This window comes from Sylvia atricapilla, chromosome 22 (assembly GCF_009819655.1).
Source record: "Sylvia atricapilla isolate bSylAtr1 chromosome 22, bSylAtr1.pri, whole genome shotgun sequence".
Classification (NCBI taxonomy): Eukaryota; Metazoa; Chordata; class Aves; order Passeriformes; family Sylviidae; genus Sylvia; species Sylvia atricapilla.
In genome coordinates, this window is record NC_089161.1 from 433,515 (window position 1) to 454,719 (window position 21,205).

General features: G+C 57.2%; 2 protein-coding genes across 4 annotated transcripts in view; one reads left to right on the forward strand and one right to left on the reverse strand.

Annotated features, from left to right (window-relative positions):
• The window catches only part of CLSTN1 (calsyntenin 1), a 225,498-nt gene that overhangs the window by 37,645 nt on the left and 166,648 nt on the right, over window positions 1–21,205 (reverse strand). The gene's annotated exons all lie outside the window — the stretch shown is intronic.
• H6PD (hexose-6-phosphate dehydrogenase/glucose 1-dehydrogenase) lies at window positions 4,302–16,602 on the forward strand. 3 transcript variants are annotated; one of them, XM_066334549.1, is made up of 7 exons: window positions 4,302–4,345; window positions 6,066–6,177; window positions 7,454–7,606; window positions 8,700–9,398; window positions 10,479–10,596; window positions 12,111–12,380; window positions 13,639–16,602. In XM_066334549.1, the coding sequence occupies exons 4-7, from the start codon at window positions 8,772–8,774 to the stop codon at window positions 15,006–15,008; spliced, it is 2,385 nt and encodes a 794-aa protein (XP_066190646.1). In that variant the 5' UTR covers window positions 4,302–4,345; window positions 6,066–6,177; window positions 7,454–7,606; window positions 8,700–8,771; the 3' UTR covers window positions 15,009–16,602. The 3 variants fall into 3 exon arrangements, with proteins under 3 accessions (XP_066190646.1, XP_066190645.1, XP_066190647.1); XM_066334548.1 differs by having other exon boundaries at window positions 8,743–9,398; XM_066334550.1 differs by having other exon boundaries at window positions 8,743–9,398; window positions 13,651–16,602.

Consider the following 21,205-nt stretch of genomic DNA (forward strand, 5'->3'; position numbering starts at 1 on the left):
TAGCCTATAACCTGCATTCCCGTCCTCCTTTAGCCCAAGGCCGAGAGCAGGCAGGAGGCAGCTTGTCCCAGGGCAGGGACACCTGGGGGAGATGCCAGCGCTCAATCTTTAATCTGCTGATCAAGCCTTTGAGAGCATCCCCTCCCCAGAACAAAAGGCAGAATGCAGGCACAGCTCACTGCATCGATCAGCAGGAATTCCAGCAGAGGACTTGGTGAAGACGAGCTCTGCTCCTCCCCAGCCCCTTTCTCCCTGCCCCTGCTTTTCTGGAGTGTCCAGGCGCCCCTGGGTGCTGCAGGGTGCCAGAGTCCCCGGGGACAGGCTGTGCTTTAGCCCCAGGGAGGCTGGGGAAGCAGCAGAGAGGGGCTGGAAGCAGCCAGCAGTGCCATCCTCACGGCGAGGCAGACTGCCCACCCCAGCTGCACACCCCAGTGGCATTCCCTGGACGAGGTTTTGTGTCATTTAAAAGCCACAGCCCAGCGAGGAGAGCCAACAAAAGCTGTTAAGAGGCAGCATTACTCTAATGCTCTCTCACCTCGGGGTGTCTCAGCTGTACTTTGGTGCTAAGCTCTTTAGGAGCTGAGCTGGCCGGGCACAGCCCCGGAGCAGTGGGGCCTGGGGGATGCTGCTCCTCCGGGGATCGACTTTCCAGCCTCCAAACGTGGTTTGGGTGCACAGAAGTGGCACTGGTTCGTACCAATCAGGCCAAAGTACTTCAATAAAACTCGTTAAACTGGCCTGGAGGTTTCTCTCTGCCCGGCTGAGGGAACTCCAGAACTCATTCAGCAGGTGAGTCCTTCACTTGCCCCAGCAGCCAGAGCAAAGCCCCTCTTTGTCATTCCGCCCCACTCCAGTTCAGGAACTGCTGTTACCATTCCTGCAGTCTGCTTTTCGAGAAGCCACAGCACAGTAATTTTATTTTCTGAGGAGCCCAGCTGCTGTCCAGCTGTTCTTTATTGCTTCACAGCAGAAGATAACAGCCTTACTCGAAGCCACGTGAACTTGATAGCCCAGAAGTCGAGAGCTTTCCTGGAAGCTCATGGGCCAGCACAGCCCCTGACCAGCTCCAGCAGCTCTGCAGCAGCACACAGGGCTCCCAGCTCCCAGGGCACAGGAGAAGCAAGGAGTTAAAGCATCCCCAGCAATGACTCTGTCCTTTCCAGCCACAGTCCGCTGGCAGTGAACGCCTTTGCAGAGGCTGATAAATTTGGCAGGTTCCAGGCAAGTTTCCTCTAAGGTTCCCTCACCAAAAGCTGGCCCTGCTGAGGCTGCCTTTGCCACCAGCTCGGTGTCACCTCTCCACCCTGGGGTCTGCTCTGTGGCTGCAGCACCAAGGGGCAGCAGAGCCCCTCTGCAGCAAACCCAGTGTTTTACACTGTTATCCCCACTCCTAAACAGAGCATCCCTTTGCTGTGCATTCCCTCTGCAGGGCCACAGCCTCTGCCCCGGGCTTACAGAGCTCTGGATTGATGAGCTGCTCTCTCCAGCTTCGTGTTTCCTCCTCTGAAACAGCCTCTTTAAACATCACCCAGAACAGCTCTTGTTCCTACAGAGCTTTTTATTTGCTTGTAGGACATCTGTCTCCTTAATGCCCCTTCCCTTGCTTGCTGCCTTTTATTCCTCTGTTGCCATCACATGTCTCATCTGTCACTCTGGACCTTTTTCCCTTAAAGGCACACGCAGCTGAGGAAGTCTGAACAGAATTTGACAAAAGCACATTCTGCTCCAAACCATCAGCCTCACAAAATCTTGCTTGCCCCAAATTATGAGATGTTAGAGCTCCTTAATGAAACAGCTGAGATATTTTTAACGTGGTCAAAAAACCTATTTTATCTTCTGACCTTCAGCTCAGAAATAGCTGCACTATTTTTTTTTTCAGTTTTCCGAAAAAAAAAAAAAAAAAGACTGGAAAAAGCAAACCACCCTTACCATTTCAGCCTCAATATTTAAAGTTTGGCACCATATAACCAGCTGAAAGCATGGCCTCTCAACAGAAGATGTTAACCAACTGCTGCTACTCCCAGCTTCCAGCTCTGTCTATAATAATAACAAGCTTAAGTGACCAGGGCCTCAGTTCATCTCATCCCACGCACCAGAAATAGGCAGCAGGGAGATCTGCTCCTCGATGATTTCTGCTGAAATAGGTGACAAATCCCCTTTTTCTCCCAGAGCAGAACACAGATTTCAGCAGGGCACTCCTGTCCCAGCCCAAAGAGGCCCCGGGCGGCTCCCGAGAGCTGCGCTTTGCCTCCAGGGCCCTGAGGGGTTAAACACAGGGCTCTGTGTGCTGCCCCAGGGGGCAGGGTCCTGCTGGCACACAGGGGGCACAGCGAGGTCCCAGAGACGAGTGACAAAGGGAGGTCCCCAAGGCAGGGTGGCACAGGGAGGTCCCCAGACCTGGAGTGGCACAGGGAGGTCCCCAAGGCAGGGTGGCACAGGGAGGTCCCCAGATCTGAGTGACAAAGGGAGGTCCCCAGACCTGGAGTGGCACAGGGAGGTCCCCAAGGCAGGGTGGCACAGGGAGGTCCCCAGACCTGGTGTGGCACAGGGAGGTCCCCAAGGCAGGGTGGCACAGGAATGTCCCCAGAGCAGGGTGGCACAGGGAGGCCCCCAGACATGGAGTGGCACAGGAATGTCCCCAGAGCTGGAGTGGCACAGGGAGGTCACCAGACCTGGAGCAGCACAGCGAGGTCCCCAAGGCAGGGTGGCACAGGAATGTCCCCAGAGCTGGAGTGGCACAGGGAGGTCCCCAGAGCTGTCTGTCCAGCTGGGCCCTTCCGGATGGGTTCATTGCCCCCTGACCCGTTGTGATCTGTCCAGCTGCACCCCCCGGGCCGTGTCGGGATGAATGCGGGGTTGTGCAGCCCCTCCTGCACCAGCAGCACGGCTCCCAGAGCAGGTGCAGCAGCGCTGGCCGCAGCCAAATGCAGATCCCTGCTCCTGCAGAGCATCGCTGGTGCTCACAGGTGTCTCTGCAGCGCCTCGCAGGGACTGTCACATCCCGCAGCAGACCCGGGGAAGTCACAGAACCGAGGAATTACACCGTAAATAAAACTCAAAGTTACACTGTAGGAGCACAGAACGGTCTGGGTTCAGAAGGACCTTGGAGATCACCCGGCACCCACCGTGGGCAGGGACACCTTCCTCCAGGTTATACACATCATCTCTGTCTGCTCTCTCTTTATACAGAGCTGTATCTCAAACACGATGCCAGCCTTGCCCTGGGCCTCATCTCCTGTCTCAGTTACCAGCCTGAGAGGAAACTGCCCCAGCTCTGTGCCTGCCTCAGTTTCCCCACTCCAAAGCCCTGGTTCTGAGGAGCATCTATTTGTATGGAAGAATTGGAGACCCAGGAGTGAAGGAGACAGCAGGAGCGGCGTGTGTCCCCACGGAATGTGAGCCATCGGTTCTGGACTGGCCAGGTGGAGCTGGATAACACTCCAGGTGTGTGTTACAGCTCCCCGCCGCTGCCACACACCTCTGCAAAGGCACCTTTGGTCTGCTGCTCTGCTGCCCGCCTCTGATCGCTCCTCCTGCCTCACAAAACACTGATGTGCCTCGGAGCGCTGTCGGGCTGATCTGAGACGCGCCCCGGGAGGTGCACAAGGTAATGCCTTTGTTCCGAGGCCGCAGGACTGGAGCTGTGGATGCACATGTGTGCTTAGGGGAGGGATGCCAGAGTCATTTCGGGACACAGAGTAATGCAAGGGCTGGAGACAAATATACCTACACATACAGTATAAAATTAGAGCAGGCACTCAGCTGGGGAGAGCAGATATTTTTTCTTTTAGCGCGAACCACAGACTCAAGGCATGGTTGGGCTTGGAGGGATGCTTAAAGCTCATCTTGTTCTTGTGCCATGGGCAGGGACCCCTGCCACTCGGCCGGCTTGCTTGTGCCACATCAAACCCGTCCTTGAAGGCCACCAAAGGCTGGTTTCGGTGAAGGTTTTGCTGCATTGGTGCATTCCAACATTTCCATCCCGAACACTCGGGAGGAGAACGCATCGCGCCCGACCTGCGCCTGATGCAACCCGGCCGCGGAAAGGCTGCGAGCGCATTCCCAGCCCCGCTGCTGGGCAGGATCCCGGCGAGATCCGTGTCCCCCCGCGGGGATTCCATGTCCCCTCGGGAGATTCTGTGTCCCCATGTCCCCCCGGGAGATTCTGTGTCCCCGCGTCCCCAGAGCCCCCGCAGCCCTGCAGGTTTTTTTCCTCCCTCCCGAGCCGCCGGCGCCAGGCGCGGACCGCCGCCAACCACAGAGTCTGGCTGGGGCGGGGCGGGCGCGCGGCGGGCGGGGCGCTGTGTCGGGCCCGCCGCCGCCGGCGCGGTGAGGTGGGCGGGAGGTGAGCGGGGGGCGCTGCGGCCGGGCCGGGGAGGGTCACTCCGGGCTGAGGGTCACTCCGGGCTGAGGGGTCATCCAGGGCCGGGGAGGGTCAGTCCGGGCTGAGGGTCACTCCGGAAACCGGGGAGGGTCAGTCCGGACCGGGGAGGGTCACTCCGGGCTGAGGGTCATCCAGGGCCGGGGAGGATCAGTCTCGGCCCAGGGGTCAGTCCGGAAACCGGGGAGGGTCAGTCTCGGCCCAGGGGTCAGTCCGGAAACCGGGGAGGGTCAGTCCGGACCGGGGAGGGTCAGTCCGGGCTGAGGGGTCATCCAGGGCCGGGGAGGGTCACTCCGGACCGGGGAGGGTCAGTCCGGGCTGAGGGTCACTCCGGGCTGAGGGGTCAGTCCGGAAACCGGGGAGGGTCAGTCCGGGCTGAGGGGTCAGTCCGGAAACCGGGGAGGGTCAGTCCGGACCGGGGAGGGTCAGTCCGGGCTGAGGGTCAGTCCGGGCCCAGGGGTCAGTCCGTGGTGAGGGTCACTCCGGGCCCAGGGGTCAGTTCGGGATGAGGCTCAGCCCGGGCCCAGGGGTCATCCAGGGCCGGGGAGGGTCGGTCCGGGCCCAGGGGTCGGTCCGGGCCCAGGAGTCACTCCGGACCAGGGAGGCTCAGCCCGGGCCCAGGGGTCACTCCGTGGTGAGGGTCACTCCGGGCCCAGGGGTCACTCCGGGCCCAGGGGTCGGTCCGGGCCCAGGGGTCACTCCGTGGTGAGGGTCAGTCCGTGCTGAGGGTCACTCCGGGCCCAGGGGTCACTCCGGGCCCAGGGGTCAGTCCATGGTGAGGGTCAGTCCGTGCTGAGGGTCAGTCCGGGCCCAGGGGTCACTCCGGGCCCAGGGGTCACTCCGGACCGGGGAGGCTCAGCCCGGGCCCCGCTCTGTGCTGCCGGCGGCACCGCGCACCGGCCTCGCCGCTCCGGCACCGCGTGGGCGGCCGGGGCTCCGCGGGAGGGAGCGGGGCTGGAGGGGCGATGGATGCGGGGATGGAGCGGGGATGAAGCAGGGATGCCCCCGGCCCCGCTGCCCCCTCAGCCCGCGGGGTCCGCAGCCGCCGCAGCCCGGCCCGGGGGGCTCCAGCGCCGGGGGCGGCGGGCGGGTCCCTCCCGGTGCTCGGGGCTGCGACAGCCGCTGTCACACGGGGCTGGTCCCTGTCACGGATGAGCTCATCACTGTCACACGGGGCTGGTCCCTGTCACACGGGGCTGGTCCCTGTCACGAGTGGGCTCATCCCTGTCACAGGTGAGCTCATCCCTGTCACTGGTGGGCTCATCTCTGTCACACGGGGCTCATCCCTGTCACACGGGGCTGGTCCCTGTCACAGGTGGGCTCATCTCTGTCACTGGTGGGCTCATCCCTGTCACTGGTGGGCTCATCCCTGTCACTGGTGAGCTCATCCCTGTCACTGGTGGGCTCATCTCTGTCACTGGTGGGCTCATCTCTGTCACAGGTGGGCTCATCTCTGTCACAGGTGGGCTCGTCCCTGTCACACGGGGCTGGTCCCTGTCACATGGGGCTCATCCCAGTCACATGGGGCTCGTCCCTGTCACAGGTGAGCTCATCCCTATCACGGGTAGGCTCATCCCTGTCAAAGGTGAGCTCATCCCTGTCACTGTGAGCTCCTCCCCCAGATTCCGTGCACTGCCCACGCGCTGGAGTGGTTTCCTCACTGTCCCCTGTCCTGCTTTTGCAGGGTTTTGGAACAGCTGCTGTCACGATGCTGGGGCCAGAGCACACGGAGTGAGGCTGAGTCAGAGCCAGAAGGGCCAAACATGATTTCATGCTCCTCTCAGCTGGCTTTTAATGTGAGTCTCCTAATTAAGCCTCAGACTTCTCCAGAAGCTGATGGTGAGATCATTCCTGCCCTGATGTTTGCAAGTACACAAGACCAGTAGGGTTTCCTCAGAATCTCAGAGATTCTCAGAGAATCTCAGAGCCTTTCCTGTGTGTGTTACCTGTGCAGAGCCCTGTGGGAGCCCCAGGCCATGCTGCATTTGTCACAGAGTCATAGAATATCCTCAGCTGGAAGGGACCCTCCAGGATCACCAAAGTCCAGCTCTTTTGGCTGTGCATCTGCTGATTATTTTTCGGTGGGGATACAGTGGTAACAAAAAACCCGTTTTTTCCGTGAAGACCTGAAGTGAGCTGCTGTGGGCTGGAGCTGCAGTAGCTGTGCAGGGGGATGCACACACAGCCTGGCTGCTGGGCCAAGCTCTTACATGTTTTGTGTGGATCGGACCCAGGAGTCTTTTCCTGAAGCCTGACTGAGTAACTTTGTTCTGGCTGAGCGGGGGGATTTTTGGAGTATTATTTTTTAATGTGAGCAGTGGCGATTAGCCGATAGGAAAGCAGTAAACAAACACTGCTGGGATTACTGAGCTTATTCTGTGCAGGGCAGCTCAATATTTTGCAATTGGGAGGGTTGTGAAACTTCCGTTGGTTTGGGAAGGCACGTGACTGTGGCTGGATCTGCCAGGAAGTTCCCTGGCCAATTCTCTCATTTCTGTGGGTCTGGAGCAGCCTGGCCCACCTTCCCATTCCCCTCTGGGTGCCTGTTCCTTGGTGCAGCACTGCAGGGGCTGCCAGGGCGCAGCAGGCAGAGTGTCAGTGCCTCTGCTTCCTGGAACGAAGGTTACTCAAGGAGTGGAAATGCCTCTTTATTGCACTGAGAAAGTTTGTCATCTGCGCGTTGTAACTCCTCAGCAGGGGAAGGGAAACCAGATAATCATTTATTCTGCAGGCAGAGCCTCAGGAGTGCCCCTTTGCAGCTGCCAGTGCTGCTGGCTGGGTTCCTTCAGTGAGCCCATGGAGTGAGGAAAGAAGGGAGGGAGGGGAAGGGCCACGCCAGAGGGCTGGAGAGAGAGGAGTTAAACTCACAGCCTACATTACACCTTGTTGTGGCTGTCTGGGAGCAGGAATTACCACTCATGCCTGTGCTCTACCTGCTCACAAACAGCAGCCAAAGGCTTCAGCACAGCCAGTGGGGCAGGATGGTGAGCAGGGGTGTGCTGGGATTGCTGGCTCAGGCTCGTTTGTGTTTTTTTTCTCTGTTGTAATTGGGTCTTTCCTCCCGTTTTCCAGGAAGGGAACAACCTGCCTTATCTGTCCTGCACACCCAACCACTGATCAGAGACACCCACTCACAGGAGGAGCCAGATCTGCTCTGGGAGAGACTCTGCAGAAGAATTTCCAGCTGCTCTTGCCACCGTGGTCTCCAAAGCTCCTGTGTTACAGGTGAGTCTGCTGGGGGGAGAAACACAAGATTTCTGCAGACCAGTTCAAGCTGCAGGCAGGGAGAGAGATCCAGATGTTCCTTGGAGCTGTTTAGTTATTATCATTTATTGACCAGAGCTCAAAGTTTATAAAGAAGTAGATAACACTGTGCTGTGAGGGCTCTGGTCCAGTTAAACTCAGCTTCAGAAAATGAAATGAAGGGAAGGAGATAGCCAGTGTGGGAGCTGCTGAAATAATACCTGATGTAATGAGAGCAGCACAGTGCTTTAGTCACCCATACAGGAGTGACTAAACCTCTCTTCAGTGACATTTCATCTCTGCAAAGTCATGGCTGTGTTTCTCAGGGTAAGTGCTAAATGTGTCTTTTCTATTAAAAACAACTATTTTGAATAAATAAGCGTGAGCAGAGGGACTTTTTGGCTGCAGTGGTTTGAATGGGCACTGTGTGGAAAAGGCCAGAACAGGACCTGCTCTTCAGTGGAGGAGGTTGTAGGAGGCAGAACACAAACCCAGGCTGTCACCTGGCCACAGACACAGCCACCACGAGGCAGCATCTAGACTGGTTCAGTCAGTCTGAACTTCTTCCCCAGAGGTGTTTTATCACACCAGTCTCCCAGTAGAAACCAGTTCAGTGGTGGTGCACAGGAGCCATTAAGGGAAAGAAGATCCTGGGACTGCCAGTGGTCGTGTTTGTCCCTGAGCTGCTGTGACAATATTGACATGAAGCCATGCCAAGGCAGGCCAGCAGTGTTTGAGCAAAGTCCCAAGCAGGACATGGGAAGCAGGATCCAGTGTGCAGCACGTGTGCTCAGTGTGCAGGCACGTGTGCTCCTTTATGGCCAGCTCCGAGATTTGGGTAGAAATGGGTTTCAGTTTCCTGAGCTGTGGGAACAGTGCCTGTGCTGCCCAGAGACCTTCAGCACACACTGCCTTCCCCTTCTGGTGTGCAGAAGGAGGCTGCAGCTTGTCAAGACCCTAAATCACTGCCCTGGTTCAGATCATGGAGGGGAGGAGAGGCTGTTGGGTGGAGGATCCAGGCAGAAGCCCCTGGCCCTTCTGGGGAAAGCAGATACACTTGTGTTGTGTCTTGCAGTGCTGCAGCGTGGATTGATTTGGGTTTTTCCTCCTGACTCTAGTGTTCCTGGCTCTGCCTCTTCTCCCCAAGATGCTGGGAAGGGTCCTGTGCACGGTGCTGCTGGTGGGAGCCCTCCCATCCCCAGCTGGAGCGTCCCAGGGCCACATTTCCGTGATCCTGCTGGGGGCCACAGGGGATTTGGCCAAGAAGTATTTGTGGCAGGGCCTGTTCCAGCTCTACATGGACCAAGTGAGCAGTGGGCACAGCTTCACCTTCCACGGGGCTGCCCTGGCAGCTCAGGAGGTGGGGCAGAGGCTGATGTTTGACGTGCTGAAGGAGCTCTCCTGCCCCCCTGATGAAGCTCCCAACAGGTGCGCCGTGCTCAAGGACCAGTTCCTGAAGCTGAGCCAGTACCACCAGCTGAAGACTGCCGAGAACTACACAGCTCTGAACAGGGAGATAGAGACCCTGCTGGGCCAGGAGGGGCTGAAGGAGGCTGGGAGGATCTTCTACTTCTCAGTGCCACCCTTTGCCTACACGGAGATCGCCCGGCACATCAACAGCAGCTGCCGGCCCCCAGCCGGGGCCTGGCTGCGTGTGGTGCTGGAGAAACCCTTTGGCCACGACCTGGACTCTGCCCAGCAGCTGGCTGCACAGCTGGCAGGCTTCTTCAGGGAGGAGGAGATGTTCAGGGTGGACCATTACCTGGGCAAGCAGGTGAGCAGCGTGCCGGGCTGAGGGGCTCAGTGCCTGGGGGATTCTCAGTGGTCAGTTCTGCGTCTGCTGAGAGTGTTCTTCCCCTCCCAAATCCATGCAGAGCCTCCATTTGCTCCTGCAATCCTGTCCTGTGCTGCTGTCCATCCTCTGGGAGAGCAGAGGAAACGCGCAGACCAAAGCAGGGCTTGCTGCTGTTGGAGTGATGAGGGTCCCTTCTGCAGGGCTGGGCTCAGTGTGCCTGGAGCAGAGCTGCAGAGCTCCTCTGGCCTCCTCCCCAAGGTCAGGGCTTTGGTTTCACTGAGTCAGCAGCCCCTGTCCTCTGACAGCTTCACATCTCATTACACACCGGCCTCTCTGCTCTGCCTTGGCTTCTGGAAGCACTCCTTCATTTGATATGATAAGGAGCTGATGGGGTGTTGGTTCTGAGGGATGCTTGGGGGAAGGTTTCCTCCTGCCCTGTGCTGCACTCCGGGCTGGAAGGATTGTGTGCTGCAGGTCCAGCTCAGGATGTGGAGCTGCAGTGTCCCAGAGGGAATGTGTTCAAGGACATGCCATCATAGTTTCTCTGGAATGTGATGCCACACTTTAAAAGCAGCCTGTCCCAGCCGTGGCAATGTGGCCAGGTTTTACTCAGAAGTTGCATGTGCAGCTGCAGGGAGAGCATCTCCACTAAAGGAAGGATTTCTTCTGTTTTGTTTTTGAGGGTTTATTTTGTCTCCCCAAAAGAGCAGATTGCTTTAGTGGTGTAAGCACCTGAACTGATGTATTTCAGCACTTTGGAGCCTTACATTAGTCCCAGGATGGTCTGACTCAGCCCTTTGTCCTCTGACAGATATAAACAGAGTGCTCTGCAGTTTGCAGTTCAGCCTTTTCACACGAAACCTCAAAACACCTCGGAAAGACCTTTAATGTGTGCTCTGGACAGTCACTGGGGACCCTACTGTGCATCACTGCAGGCTCCTGCTGCTTTTCTATGACCCACTCTGCTCTGCTGCCTGTCTGCTGGATGGGGCACTGAGGCAGAGGCACTGTGAGAGTCTGCTGAGGTTTTATTGGGTCTTTGAATTTTTCCCCTCACAGGCTGTGGCCCATATCCTGCCTTTTCGGGATCAGAACCGACAGTTTCTGGACCCAATTTGGAACCGGCATCACGTGGAAAGAGTGGAGGTTGTCTTGAAGGAGACTGTGGATGCTAAAGGTTGGTGAGGGGGGTGTGCAGAGTGCAGGGTGAGGGAGGGAGAACTCCTAAATAATGGGGAGGTGGCCCTTGAGGTGGTGCTGGTACAGAAATAAAAAAGGAGCAGGTGAATGGTGTGTGGCTCCCTGAAACAGAGAGGGACTGTCTTACACTTCTGTGCTGGAGACTGACTCACTTCCAGGTAGTGTTGCTGCCTCTAAGAAAAAAATCCATTTACCATTGATCTGGGAGCAGGGGCAGAACCCCCACCTTGTTGTGCTGCAGAGCTCTGGGGGCACTGCTGACCTTTCTATCCCAGTTCTTCATAAACACCTCTAGATCTGCAACTGGTGCAGGCTGAGGCCACTTCAGCTCAGTGCAGCAGTGATGTGGCTGTTGTAACAACAGCCCTTTTGTGTTGCTGTCCTGTCAGACAGCAGGCTCACCCCGGGTGTGCCTTTGTGCTGTTCTTTGGGAGGTGTTTGTGCATCTCCAGCCTGGATGTTTCTGTCCCTGGGTCAGCCTGCCTTTGTCTGCTTGTTTCTTTCCCCGCCTCTGTGTGGTAGTTGGAGCACTGCAGAGGGACAGTCCCAGCCCGGAGTGGCAGCGTGGGTCTCCTGCTGAAGGACAGGCTGCACTGCCTGCCTGCAATGCTGCAGCATCCCCTCTGCAGTGCTCAGCACAAAGCTGCTGGGCTGGGCTGCTCCTGCAGCACTGCTGGGCACGCCAGGTGCCCTGGCTTCTGCGCCGTCAGGATTGCTCCCCCACTCACTTTGTCTCTCTCTCTCAGCCACCACAGACTCAGTTAATGCAGTTTTACCAAACTTGGAGTGCTGGTCTTTGGTTTGGCAGCCCAGAGCTCACCTGAGGCTGTTTGTGGGAGAGGGGTGCACTGCAGAGAGCTTTAGGGAGAACAGCTTTGTGTGCACACAGCCCCAGCTGCTCCCCGTGCCCTCCCCTCCCTGAACAACTTTGGCATTTGTCATTTGATGTCTTTTTTTCCCCTGTGCAGCTTCAGCTGGCTCCCAGCAAGTCTGCAGCATTGATTCCCTTAATGAATGTGCCTTTGGATTAGAGCAGGGGAGAGAAATGATCAGTCAGCAGGGGAAGCCTGTGGTCGTGCTGCAGCGTGCTGCTGTGACACACAGCCTTGGGTCACTGCAGGGGTGCCCTGTCCCCCTGCCCCTGTCCCCACCTGCATGAGGAGCCAGGCAGGGAATGGGAAGCGTGGCTCTGTGCACGGAATTTTGTCTCCCAAGGGCATTGCTCAGCCAGAGCCTTCTGAGGACGGGAAAACCATCTAGTCCTGCCACAAGCAGTGACAACTTTCACTGGGACAGGTTTCCCAAAGCTCTGTGCAACCAGCCCTCGAACACATCCAGTGACAGGACACCCACAGCTTCCCTGAGCTTGATTGCTTCAGCTTAATTGCAGGGTGGGGAGGAGAGGAGCTTTGCTGTCGCTGGCAGCCACGCTGTGATGCAGACACGGGTCCCAGGTGACTGAGCAGCATTTTCCCTCCTCGCTGTGCCCAGGGCGCACCAGCTTCTACGAGCAGTACGGGGTGATCCGGGACGTGCTGCAGAACCACCTCACCGAGGCCCTCATGTTCCTCCTCATGGAGCTCCCTGCCAACGTCAGCAGTGCCCAGGAGGTGGTGCAGCACAAGCTGCAGGCCTTCCAGTCCCTCTGGGGCCTGGAGAGGAGCAGTGCCGTGCTGGGGCAGTACCAGGCCTACGACAGCCAGGTGCAGGAGGAGCTGCAGGAGGCGCCGGGCTACGTCAGCACCACACCAACCTTTGCAGGTGAGAGGCTGGGCTGGGCCCTGGCCAGGGCAGGAGGTGTGAGCAGCTCCATCAGCTGACTGCTGACTCAGGGATGTGTCCAGGCATTACTGACGTGGTAACTGGGAGCTGGAGAAGAAAATCCTGTTGTCGTGGCAGTTAACCAATGATGCAGGGAATGGGAAGTGTAAGAGCTAAGGCCCGTCTTTATAAAATCTCTGCATTGTTTTTAGAAGTGGCCTGTAAACTGCTTTGCCTTTTCATAAAGTCATGTTGCTCTCTGCAGCTGGAGGGTAAAGCTTTGTTCTCAGTGATGAGTGAACCACGAGGCATCTCTAGCCTTGCTGTGAACATGAAGGGCATTGTCTAAATGATGTCCATGCTCAGAAACTGGTTTGCTGCCAGACGAAAGGAGGCTGAACAAGTGGGGTAGCTGGGAGGGAGCACTGCAGGGGAGCAGGAGAGAGTGAGAACCAAAGAATGGCCTGGGTGGGAAGGGACCATGGAGATCACTGAGGTCTGGGTAGGCAGTGAGGTCATGGAAAGGCTGAGTGTGGAGCTGGAGACACAGCGCTGCAAAGGAGCTGAGGAGGCGGATTAACAGGCAGGAGATGACCCAGGGGTGTGTGCTGCCCAGGTGTGCAGTGTGTGTGTGCTGCCCAGGTGTGCAGTGTGTGTGTGCTGCTCAGGTGTGCAGTGTGTGTGTGCTGCCCAGGTGTACAGTGTGTGTGCTACTCAGGTGTGCAGTGTGTGTGTGTGCTGCCCAGGTGTGCAGTGAGTGTGTGCTGCCCAGGTGTGCAGTGTGTGTGTGTGCTGCCCAGGTGTGCAGTGTGTGTGTGTGCTGCCCAGGTGTGCAGTGAGTGTGTGCTGCTCAGGTGTGCAGTGTGTGTGTGCTGCCCAGGTGTGCAGTGTGTGTGTGTGCTGCCCAGGTGTGCAGTGTGTGTGTGCTGCCCAGGTGTGCAGTGTGTGTGCTGCCCAGGTGTGCAGTGTGTGTGTGTGCTGCCCAGGTGTGCAGTGTGTGTGCTACTCAGGTGTGCAGCGTGTGTGCTGCCCAGGTGTGCAGTGAGTGTGTGCTGCCCAGGTGTGCAGTGTGTGTGTGCTGCCCAGGTGTGCAGTGTGTGTGCTACTCAGGTGTGCAGTGTGTGTGTGTGTGTTGCTCACCTGTGCAGTGTGTGTGTGTGTGTGAGTTGCTCACCTGTACAGCGTGAGTTGCTCACCTGTGCAGTGTGTGTGTGTGTGAGTTGCTCACCTGTGCAGTGTGAGTTGCTCACCTGTGCAGTGTGTGTTGCAGGGGTGCTGGTCCGCAGCAGCAGCCTGCGCTGGGACGGGGTCCCGTTCCTGCTGACCTCGGGGAAGGCTCTGGATGAGCGTGTGGGCTACGCCCGGGTCCTCTTCAAGAACAAGGCCTACTGTCCCCAGAGCGGCACCCTGAGGGACGCGGGGCACAGCCACTGCAAACCCAAACAGATCGTCTTCTACTTCGGGCACGGCGCCCTCCACAGCCCCGCGGTGCTGGTGAGCAGGAACCTCTTCCAGCCCGTCATGCCCAGAGACAGCTGGAGGGAAGCAGAGGCCGGCTCAGAGCCGCACGTCTTCGGGCAGCCCCTGTCTGATTTCCACGTGTACCGCCCCGTGAGGGAGAGAGACGCCTATTCCGTCCTCATCTCCAACATCTACCACGGCAGGAAGGATTCCTTCATCACCACGGACACCCTGCTGGCCTCCTGGGCTTTCTGGACCCCTCTGCTGGACAGCACGGCCCGCCAGCCCCCGCGCCTCTACCCGGGCGGCGTGGACAACCAGCAGCTGCTGGACTTCGAGATGGTCAGCGGAGGAGTGGCCTTCAGCGTGCCGGAGCCGGCCGAGGTGCTGAGCCCCGGCGGGCAGATGCCCAGGGACTTCAGGGCGATCCAGTCCAAGTTCCGGCAGAGTCCCCTGGTGTCGGCGTGGGCCGAGGAGCTGATCTCGCAGCTGGCGTGTGACCTGGAGGAGGCGGCGCTGAGCAGCGTGGCTCGCTCGGGTCAGTTCCACCTGGCGCTGTCGGGCGGCTCCAGCCCCGCGGGGCTCTTCCAGCGCCTGGCCCGCCACCACTTCGCCTTCCCCTGGCAGCACACCCACGTGTGGCTGGTGGATGAGCGCTGCGTGCCGCTCACCGACAGCCAGTCCAACTTCCTGGGGCTGCACAGGCACCTCCTGCGGCACGTCCGGCTGCCCTACTTCAACATCCACCCCATGCCCGTGCACCTGAAGCGGCGGCTGTGCGTGGAGGAGGACGGCGGCGCCCAGCTCTACGCCGACGACATCGTGGCCCTGGTGGCCAACAGCAGCTTCGACCTGGTGCTGCTGGGGGTGGGCACGGACGGGCACACGGCCTCGCTCTTCCCCCACTCCCCCAACGGGCTGGAGGGGGCTCCCACCGTGCTGCTGACGGAGAGCCCCGTCAAGCCTCACCAGAGGATGAGCCTCAGCCTGCCGCTCATCAACAGGGCCAGGCAGGTGTTCGTGCTGGTGTTGGGCAAGGGCAAGCACGACATCACCACCCTGCTCAGCAGAGTGGGCCACGAGCCCAGGAAATGGCCCATCTCAGGGGTCAGCCCCAGCTCTGGCCAGCTGGTCTGGTACGTGGATTATGAGGCTCTGCTGGGCTGATGTGTGTCCCCAGTGTCCCTCCTCACTGGTGTGGCCTCGGCAGCCTGGATTTCCCTACACAATGGCCAGGCAGCAGCTCCATCCCTGACACCTCCAGCCTCCGGGAGATCCTGCAGCACCTCTGACATTTGAGCCAGGAGGGAGCTGGGCTCAGTGTCCAGTGCAGCATCTCTGCCTCTGCTCTGGGTTCTGACTGAGACTTTGGACAAATGACCTCACCTTGAAGTGCCTCAGTTTTCCTGTCAGGCCTTTGTGCTCATTGGCATGTAACTACCTCACAGGCACTACTTATTGTGACTTGTTAAATCAACTGCCTGCTAAATTCTTTCTAATTTTATGTAATTCTCAGGCTAAAAGACGATAATGACACGTTCATCCCCTGCCCTGCACAGTCTGGCTGGGCCAGAGTCATCTCAGTGATAATGATGGTGGTGTGCACACGGAGCTGGATCCTTGTCCCTGCACTCACCCCGGTGTGAGCCAGGCTTCTGTGGCAGCACAGACACTCTCTGGTTTTTGGGGCAGCTGGCCAGCAGTGCAATAATTACTGAGGGAAAACCTTGGTGCTCAGAGGAATCGTTGGGTTTAGCTAGCAGAGAAATCTTCTTTTTAAACAAAAATGTCCACGTTAACTTCATTCCAGTTCTTTTGTGTTTGGTGTGAGGGAACAAGTTTTAATGAAAAATGGACCTTTGAGAGAGTGACTGTGTTGTTATGAATGACAGAGATTATTCCTGTCTTACAGGTGACTGTGGCATTGGAGTTTTCTTGGTTTTGCACACTCACTTGGTAACATGTGGTTGGCACCTCTTGGAATAAACAGAGAGGTTTATTTGCACTTTTAAATAACCACATGGGGTTTTTTTCCCAGGGAGCAACTGTTCTTTGCAGCTGAAAATAGGGTTTATTTGTGAAATCTCTATCTAGTGGGTCACCCTCAAATTTATCCTAGATTTTATTAAAATCCATTAAAGGTTCCCACATATTTTCCTTGGTGAATGGAGCTATCTGGGTTGTTTGGGGGATTTTTCACTGTATTTTTTTTTCACACAGACAATTCCTATTAAACTTTGATACTTAGCATTTGCTAAATAAAAATCAAATCTTTTTGAATACAGAAAATTTATGACTGCAAAGACAGAGACTGGATGGGAGGAAGGGTTAAATGAGGAACAAATCCAATGAGGAGGGATGGTAGCAATCCACTGGGCTGTGGGCCAAGGAAGCGGGGCTATTTTTATTTTGTGAAAGTTATTAATAGAAGGTGTGCACCTTCTTCAGAGCTTGTATTAACCTTTCTCTGCAAAGGCAGCTCCATGGGGTAACTGCTTACAGTCTGTTTCTCCCAAAAGTGATTATTGATACTAATTTTTTATTAATTTTTAATGTCAAGTGCATTCCTACAATTCAATGGTATGATTGTCTGTTTTACAGAAAACTAACACTGGAAATAACTCATTTTTCACTTCAACTTTCATAAATGATATTATAAAATCTTTTTTTTTTCCCCATGAGTAAAGTTTTGTAATTCTTTTCATGTTGTTTAATGAATAAAGAATTATATTTATAAAAAATAAATAATTTTTAACAAGAAGTGTCTTTTAATGTCTTTCAGAGGTGGGTGCTCTTCCCCTGTCCTCCTGGTGAGTGAAGTTTCAGGGTTTTAGCTGTGCAGATTGGGCTGGGTGTCGCTGCAGCATTAAATGTGCGCTCTGAATCTGGCTTTTTTATTTTTTTGGTGTCTCGTCCAGACAAGGGCGGGACTTTTCCAAACCAGGAGCAGCCGAAGGCCTTTTCAAGGTGAGAGGATGGAATGTCCCAGCGCAGTGCGGGGTGCTGGGGTGGCCAGGCCTCGGGAGGGTCTCCCCTGCTCTGCTCCTGAGCTGCATTTCCATGGCTCCTGTCACCACAGTGCAGGGCTGCTCCATGGCACCGTCTGCAGAGCTGCACTCTAAACTCTGACTCTGAGCTCTGAGGGTGCAGCTGAAGGTCCAGCTGAGCTCAGCTTGGGTGCTGCAGCAATGCAGCACTGGCACAGGCGCTGCAGCAATGCAGAACTAGCACTGGGTGCTGCAGCAATGCAGAGCTGGGGACACAACAGGAGCTCAGCTCCCTGGGGCTGGAGCTGCAGCCAAATTTCGGGTGTTTTCCCACCTGAAGAAGGAGAAGTTGAGGCAGGAGCTGGGGAATAGGGGATCTTGTCCTCAGGGAGAGGGAGAAAACTCCCCGCGTGTGTCCGAGGTGTGCAGATCCCGGCCGGGGACGGGCACAGCCTTTGTGGCACGGACCCGATCGATGGGAACAGTTCGGGAGAAACAAGAAATCTGCAGCAGCAGGGAGAGGGAAATCCCCAGGGCGACGAGGGTTCACCCCTGCCTGGGTCCCGCGTTGTCCCGCGGCTGTGTCGGGAGGGGACACAGCATCCCTCCGTGCCTGCCGGCAGCAGGGGACCTGCCGTGCTCCCAGCCCCGGGAATTGCCGGATGGTGGCCAGAGAAGGGTCCAGGGCGCTGTGCCCTGCCCCGGCAGCCTGCGGGCCGCTCAGCTCCCTGCCTGCGCTCCCCTGTCCCCGAGCAGAGTGAGCTCGGGCAGCCCGGAGCCGCCCCGGAGGCCGCTGTGCCAGCAGCAGAGGGTGCTGCTTGTCCGTGCTGCTGCCGCGGCTTGGCGCAGCCCTGGGCTGCCGGAGGAGCCCTTCCGGAGCGGGCCGGGGGTGTGCGACACCAGCACGGCTGTGTGTGACACCAGCACCTCTGTGTGCGACACCAGCACGGCTGTGTGTGACACCAGCACGGCTGTGTGTGACACCAGCATGGCTCTGTGTGTGTGTGTGTGTGTGTGTGTGTGTGTGTGACACCAGCACCTCTGTGTGTGTGTGACACCAGCACGGCTGTGTGTGACACCAGCCCAGGTGTGTGTGTGTCTCACACCAGCCCAGGTGTCTCTCACACCAGCCCAGGTGTGTGTGTGTCTCACACCAGCCCAGGTGTGTGTGTGTCTCACACCAGCCCAGGTGTCTCTCACACCAGCCCAGGTGTGTGTGTGTCTCACACCAGCCCAGGTGTGTGTGTGTCTCACACCAGCCCAGGTGTCTCTCACACCAGCCCAGGTGTGTGTGTGTCTCACACCAGCCCAGGTGTGTGTGTGTCTCACACCAGCCCAGGTGTCTCTCACACCAGCCCAGGTGTGTGTGTGTCTCACACCAGCCCGGGTGTGTGTGTGTCTCACACCAGCCCGGGTGTGTGTGTGTCTCACACCAGCCCAGGTGTGTGTGTGTCTCACACCAGCCCAGGTGTGTCTCACACCAGCCCAGGTGTCTGACACCAGCCCAGGTGTGTATGTGTCTCACACCAGCCCAGGTGTGTCTCACACCAGCCCAGGTATCTCACACCAGCCCAGGTGTGTCTCACACCAGCCCAGGTGTGTCAGTGTCTCACACCAGCCCAGGTGTCTCTCACACCAGTTCAGGTGTGTGTGTGTCTCACACCAGTTCAGGTGTGTGTGTGTGTCTCACACTAGCCCAGGTGTCTCACACCAGCCCAGGTGTGTCAGTGTCTCACACCAGTTCAGGTGTGTGTGCATCTCACACCAGCCCAGGTGTCTCTCACACCAGCCCAGGTGTGTCTGTGTCTCACACTAGCCCAGGTGTGTCTCACACCAGCCCAGGTGTGTCTCACACCAGTTCAGGGCACTCTCACCTCCCTGCCCCGCTGCTCTCCCGGGAGCTGTCCCACAGCTGCTGCTCCTGTACCATCCTGCTCGCCACCTGCTCGCCAGTCCGTCGATGGCCACCCACCGCAGAGGCCAGGAGCCCATTTCCCCGGCCCGTGGCCATGTGCCGAGCTCCCCGCAGGCACAGCCGGCTCAGGCAGCGTGGGCTGTGCCCCGTCTGCAGCACCCGTGTCAGCAGGAAATCCCCGTGGCTCCCAGAGGTGCTCCCCTCAGGAACAGAGTCACCGGCAGGTGCCGCAGGTAACTGGGCAGTCAGCTGCGGGTGTAAGTGCTGCTCTAAAGTGAACAGGGAGTAAATTGTGCATCCAAGCGCTCCCGTTACATCCATCCCGTCCTTTAAGGCCCCTTCACACCCAGCGCCCTGCGCTGGAGGAGGCAGAGGAGTCCTGAGAGGAGACATCACAGTGTCTCTGCTCTCCAGGGGCATGTACAGCAAAATACCTGGATTCTCCTTTTTCATTTTTGTTTTTTATAAAGGGCTTCCTTTCACTCAGCAGCCTCATGTTGCAGCGTGTGGAGTGCTGTGCTGGCTGTGCTGACACCTCAGTTCTCAAGCAGGAACTGAAATGAAGATGACCACTTCTCTTTCCTGCTAAGTGCCCCTGGGGGATGCCTCTTTTTTTTCCTCCTCAATCCCTGTCTCTTTTACTCCGTTTTCCAGCCCATCTTCCAGCCGAGGAGGGGTTGTTGTCTGCCCTCCAGGCGGCTTTGGCGGGGTTTCTCCGGGGCGAGGCTGCTGTTTTCCCAGCCCCTGTGTGTCCCGCAGCACACCGCGTTACTTTGGCTTTGTGGCTGCCCAGGACAGACGCTCCTTGTCCTCAATCGGCCGCATTGTGTGCCCCGATCCCCCCGGGGGCTGCCTGCCTGCGGCACGCCGTGTTTCTGGTTTCTGTGGCTGCTCTCTGCTCCGCTGCTCTCCCCAGGGCACACAGGGCTCCAGGAGCTCTGCCTGCCCCTTCTCGCCCCTCCGAACTCAGAGAGGTCCCCTCTGCCGCTGCGAGGGCAGGCTCAGGCCGGCACAAAGCACATCCACAAAGTGTGTTCCAGCCTCGGAGTCCGTGCTGGGAGCCCAAAGGATTGAAATATGTCACTTCAGGCGTTCAGAAATGGTGCAGCTTTCAGGAGGTGGTCGCTCATCCCCATCCAGAGCCCGGAGCTGATGTTCGGTGCTGACCACAGGAAAGCAAACACGCCCAGTCAGTCCTCCTCCCACCTTCCTTTTAATAGTCCTGGCACAAATCCACAAGGATGGGAGCTGGAGAAGTCCCGGCTGCTCCAGGCTCCATCCGCAGTCCGTTCTCCGGAGGCTCAGAGGGATCCCACTGCAGGCCATAAACCCTGGCCCTCGTCTGTCACCCCTCTGCCTCTGCTCGTGCCGCTGTTTGGGATGCAGACAGTGCTCAAAGGGATTGGGGATGAGCAATTCCTGCTTCTTGAGGAAGCAAGAAAGTCAAATATTAAGGAAATAGAAGCAGACAAGATTCCATCGGAGCTGTGATCTCATCTGGCGAGAAGCCACCACAAAGCTGAGAAGTTCTGCTTCAGCACTTGTCCCGTCTGGTTTCCTGCAGCCTCCCTGCTGCTCCTACAGCTCCCCCAGCCCACTTCTCCCCAAAATCAGGGGGGAAAAGGAACTTCAACACGAGCAGGACCAGGGCAAAGCAAAGTGGTTTTGAAAAAGCTTCCCAGATATGTATCTATTTGATATAAACCTTCCTATTTTTATTTTTGCAGGGTGTGAAAGAACCTATTTGTGCTGTATCTACGATCTCCCCGGTATTTCTGGTCAGCTGGAGTAATAAATTTATCCTGATGTGAATGTGGTTTTTTAAAGGACCACAGTGGCTGGCACGGAGCAACTATTCCCCACGGATCCCAAAATACCCTCCAAAAATTAGCGCCTCAGCCCTACCAGGGTGTGAGGGCACACGAATTTACTGTGCTCCTTTTTCACGCATGCCCCGAGACCATCAGCGAGGAGAAATGTGAAGCCCAAAAGTGCTGATGTCCAATCCCCAAAGGCAGTAAGTCAGCAGCCCGCGGGGACAGTCACCCCGCGGTGACTCAGATGGCAGGCGGCCACCCCTGAGTCACCGCCACCGCTTCCTGCAGCCCCTAGGTGGTCCTCCGGGGTGTCCCATGCAAAATGCCTCGCTGAACTGATCACAGTCCGCGGCTTGACAGCTTGAGCAGTACCGCTACAAACAAGTCTTTTTGTCTGGAAACCCTGAAAAATGAATAATCTCGAAGGGACACTGCGGGGTCAGATTTGCCCGGAGGGTTGTGTTTTGAATGAGCACTGAAATGAACAGAATCGTACGTCCCTGCTTTACTTCGGTAAACAAATGAGTCTTTAAAAAGCGACCAGACATTCCCAGGAGTGGTTGAAACAAATGACAGAATCACAGAATCGCTTTGGCTGGAGAAGACCTCTGAGATCATGGAGTGCATCCTGTGACAAAACGCCGG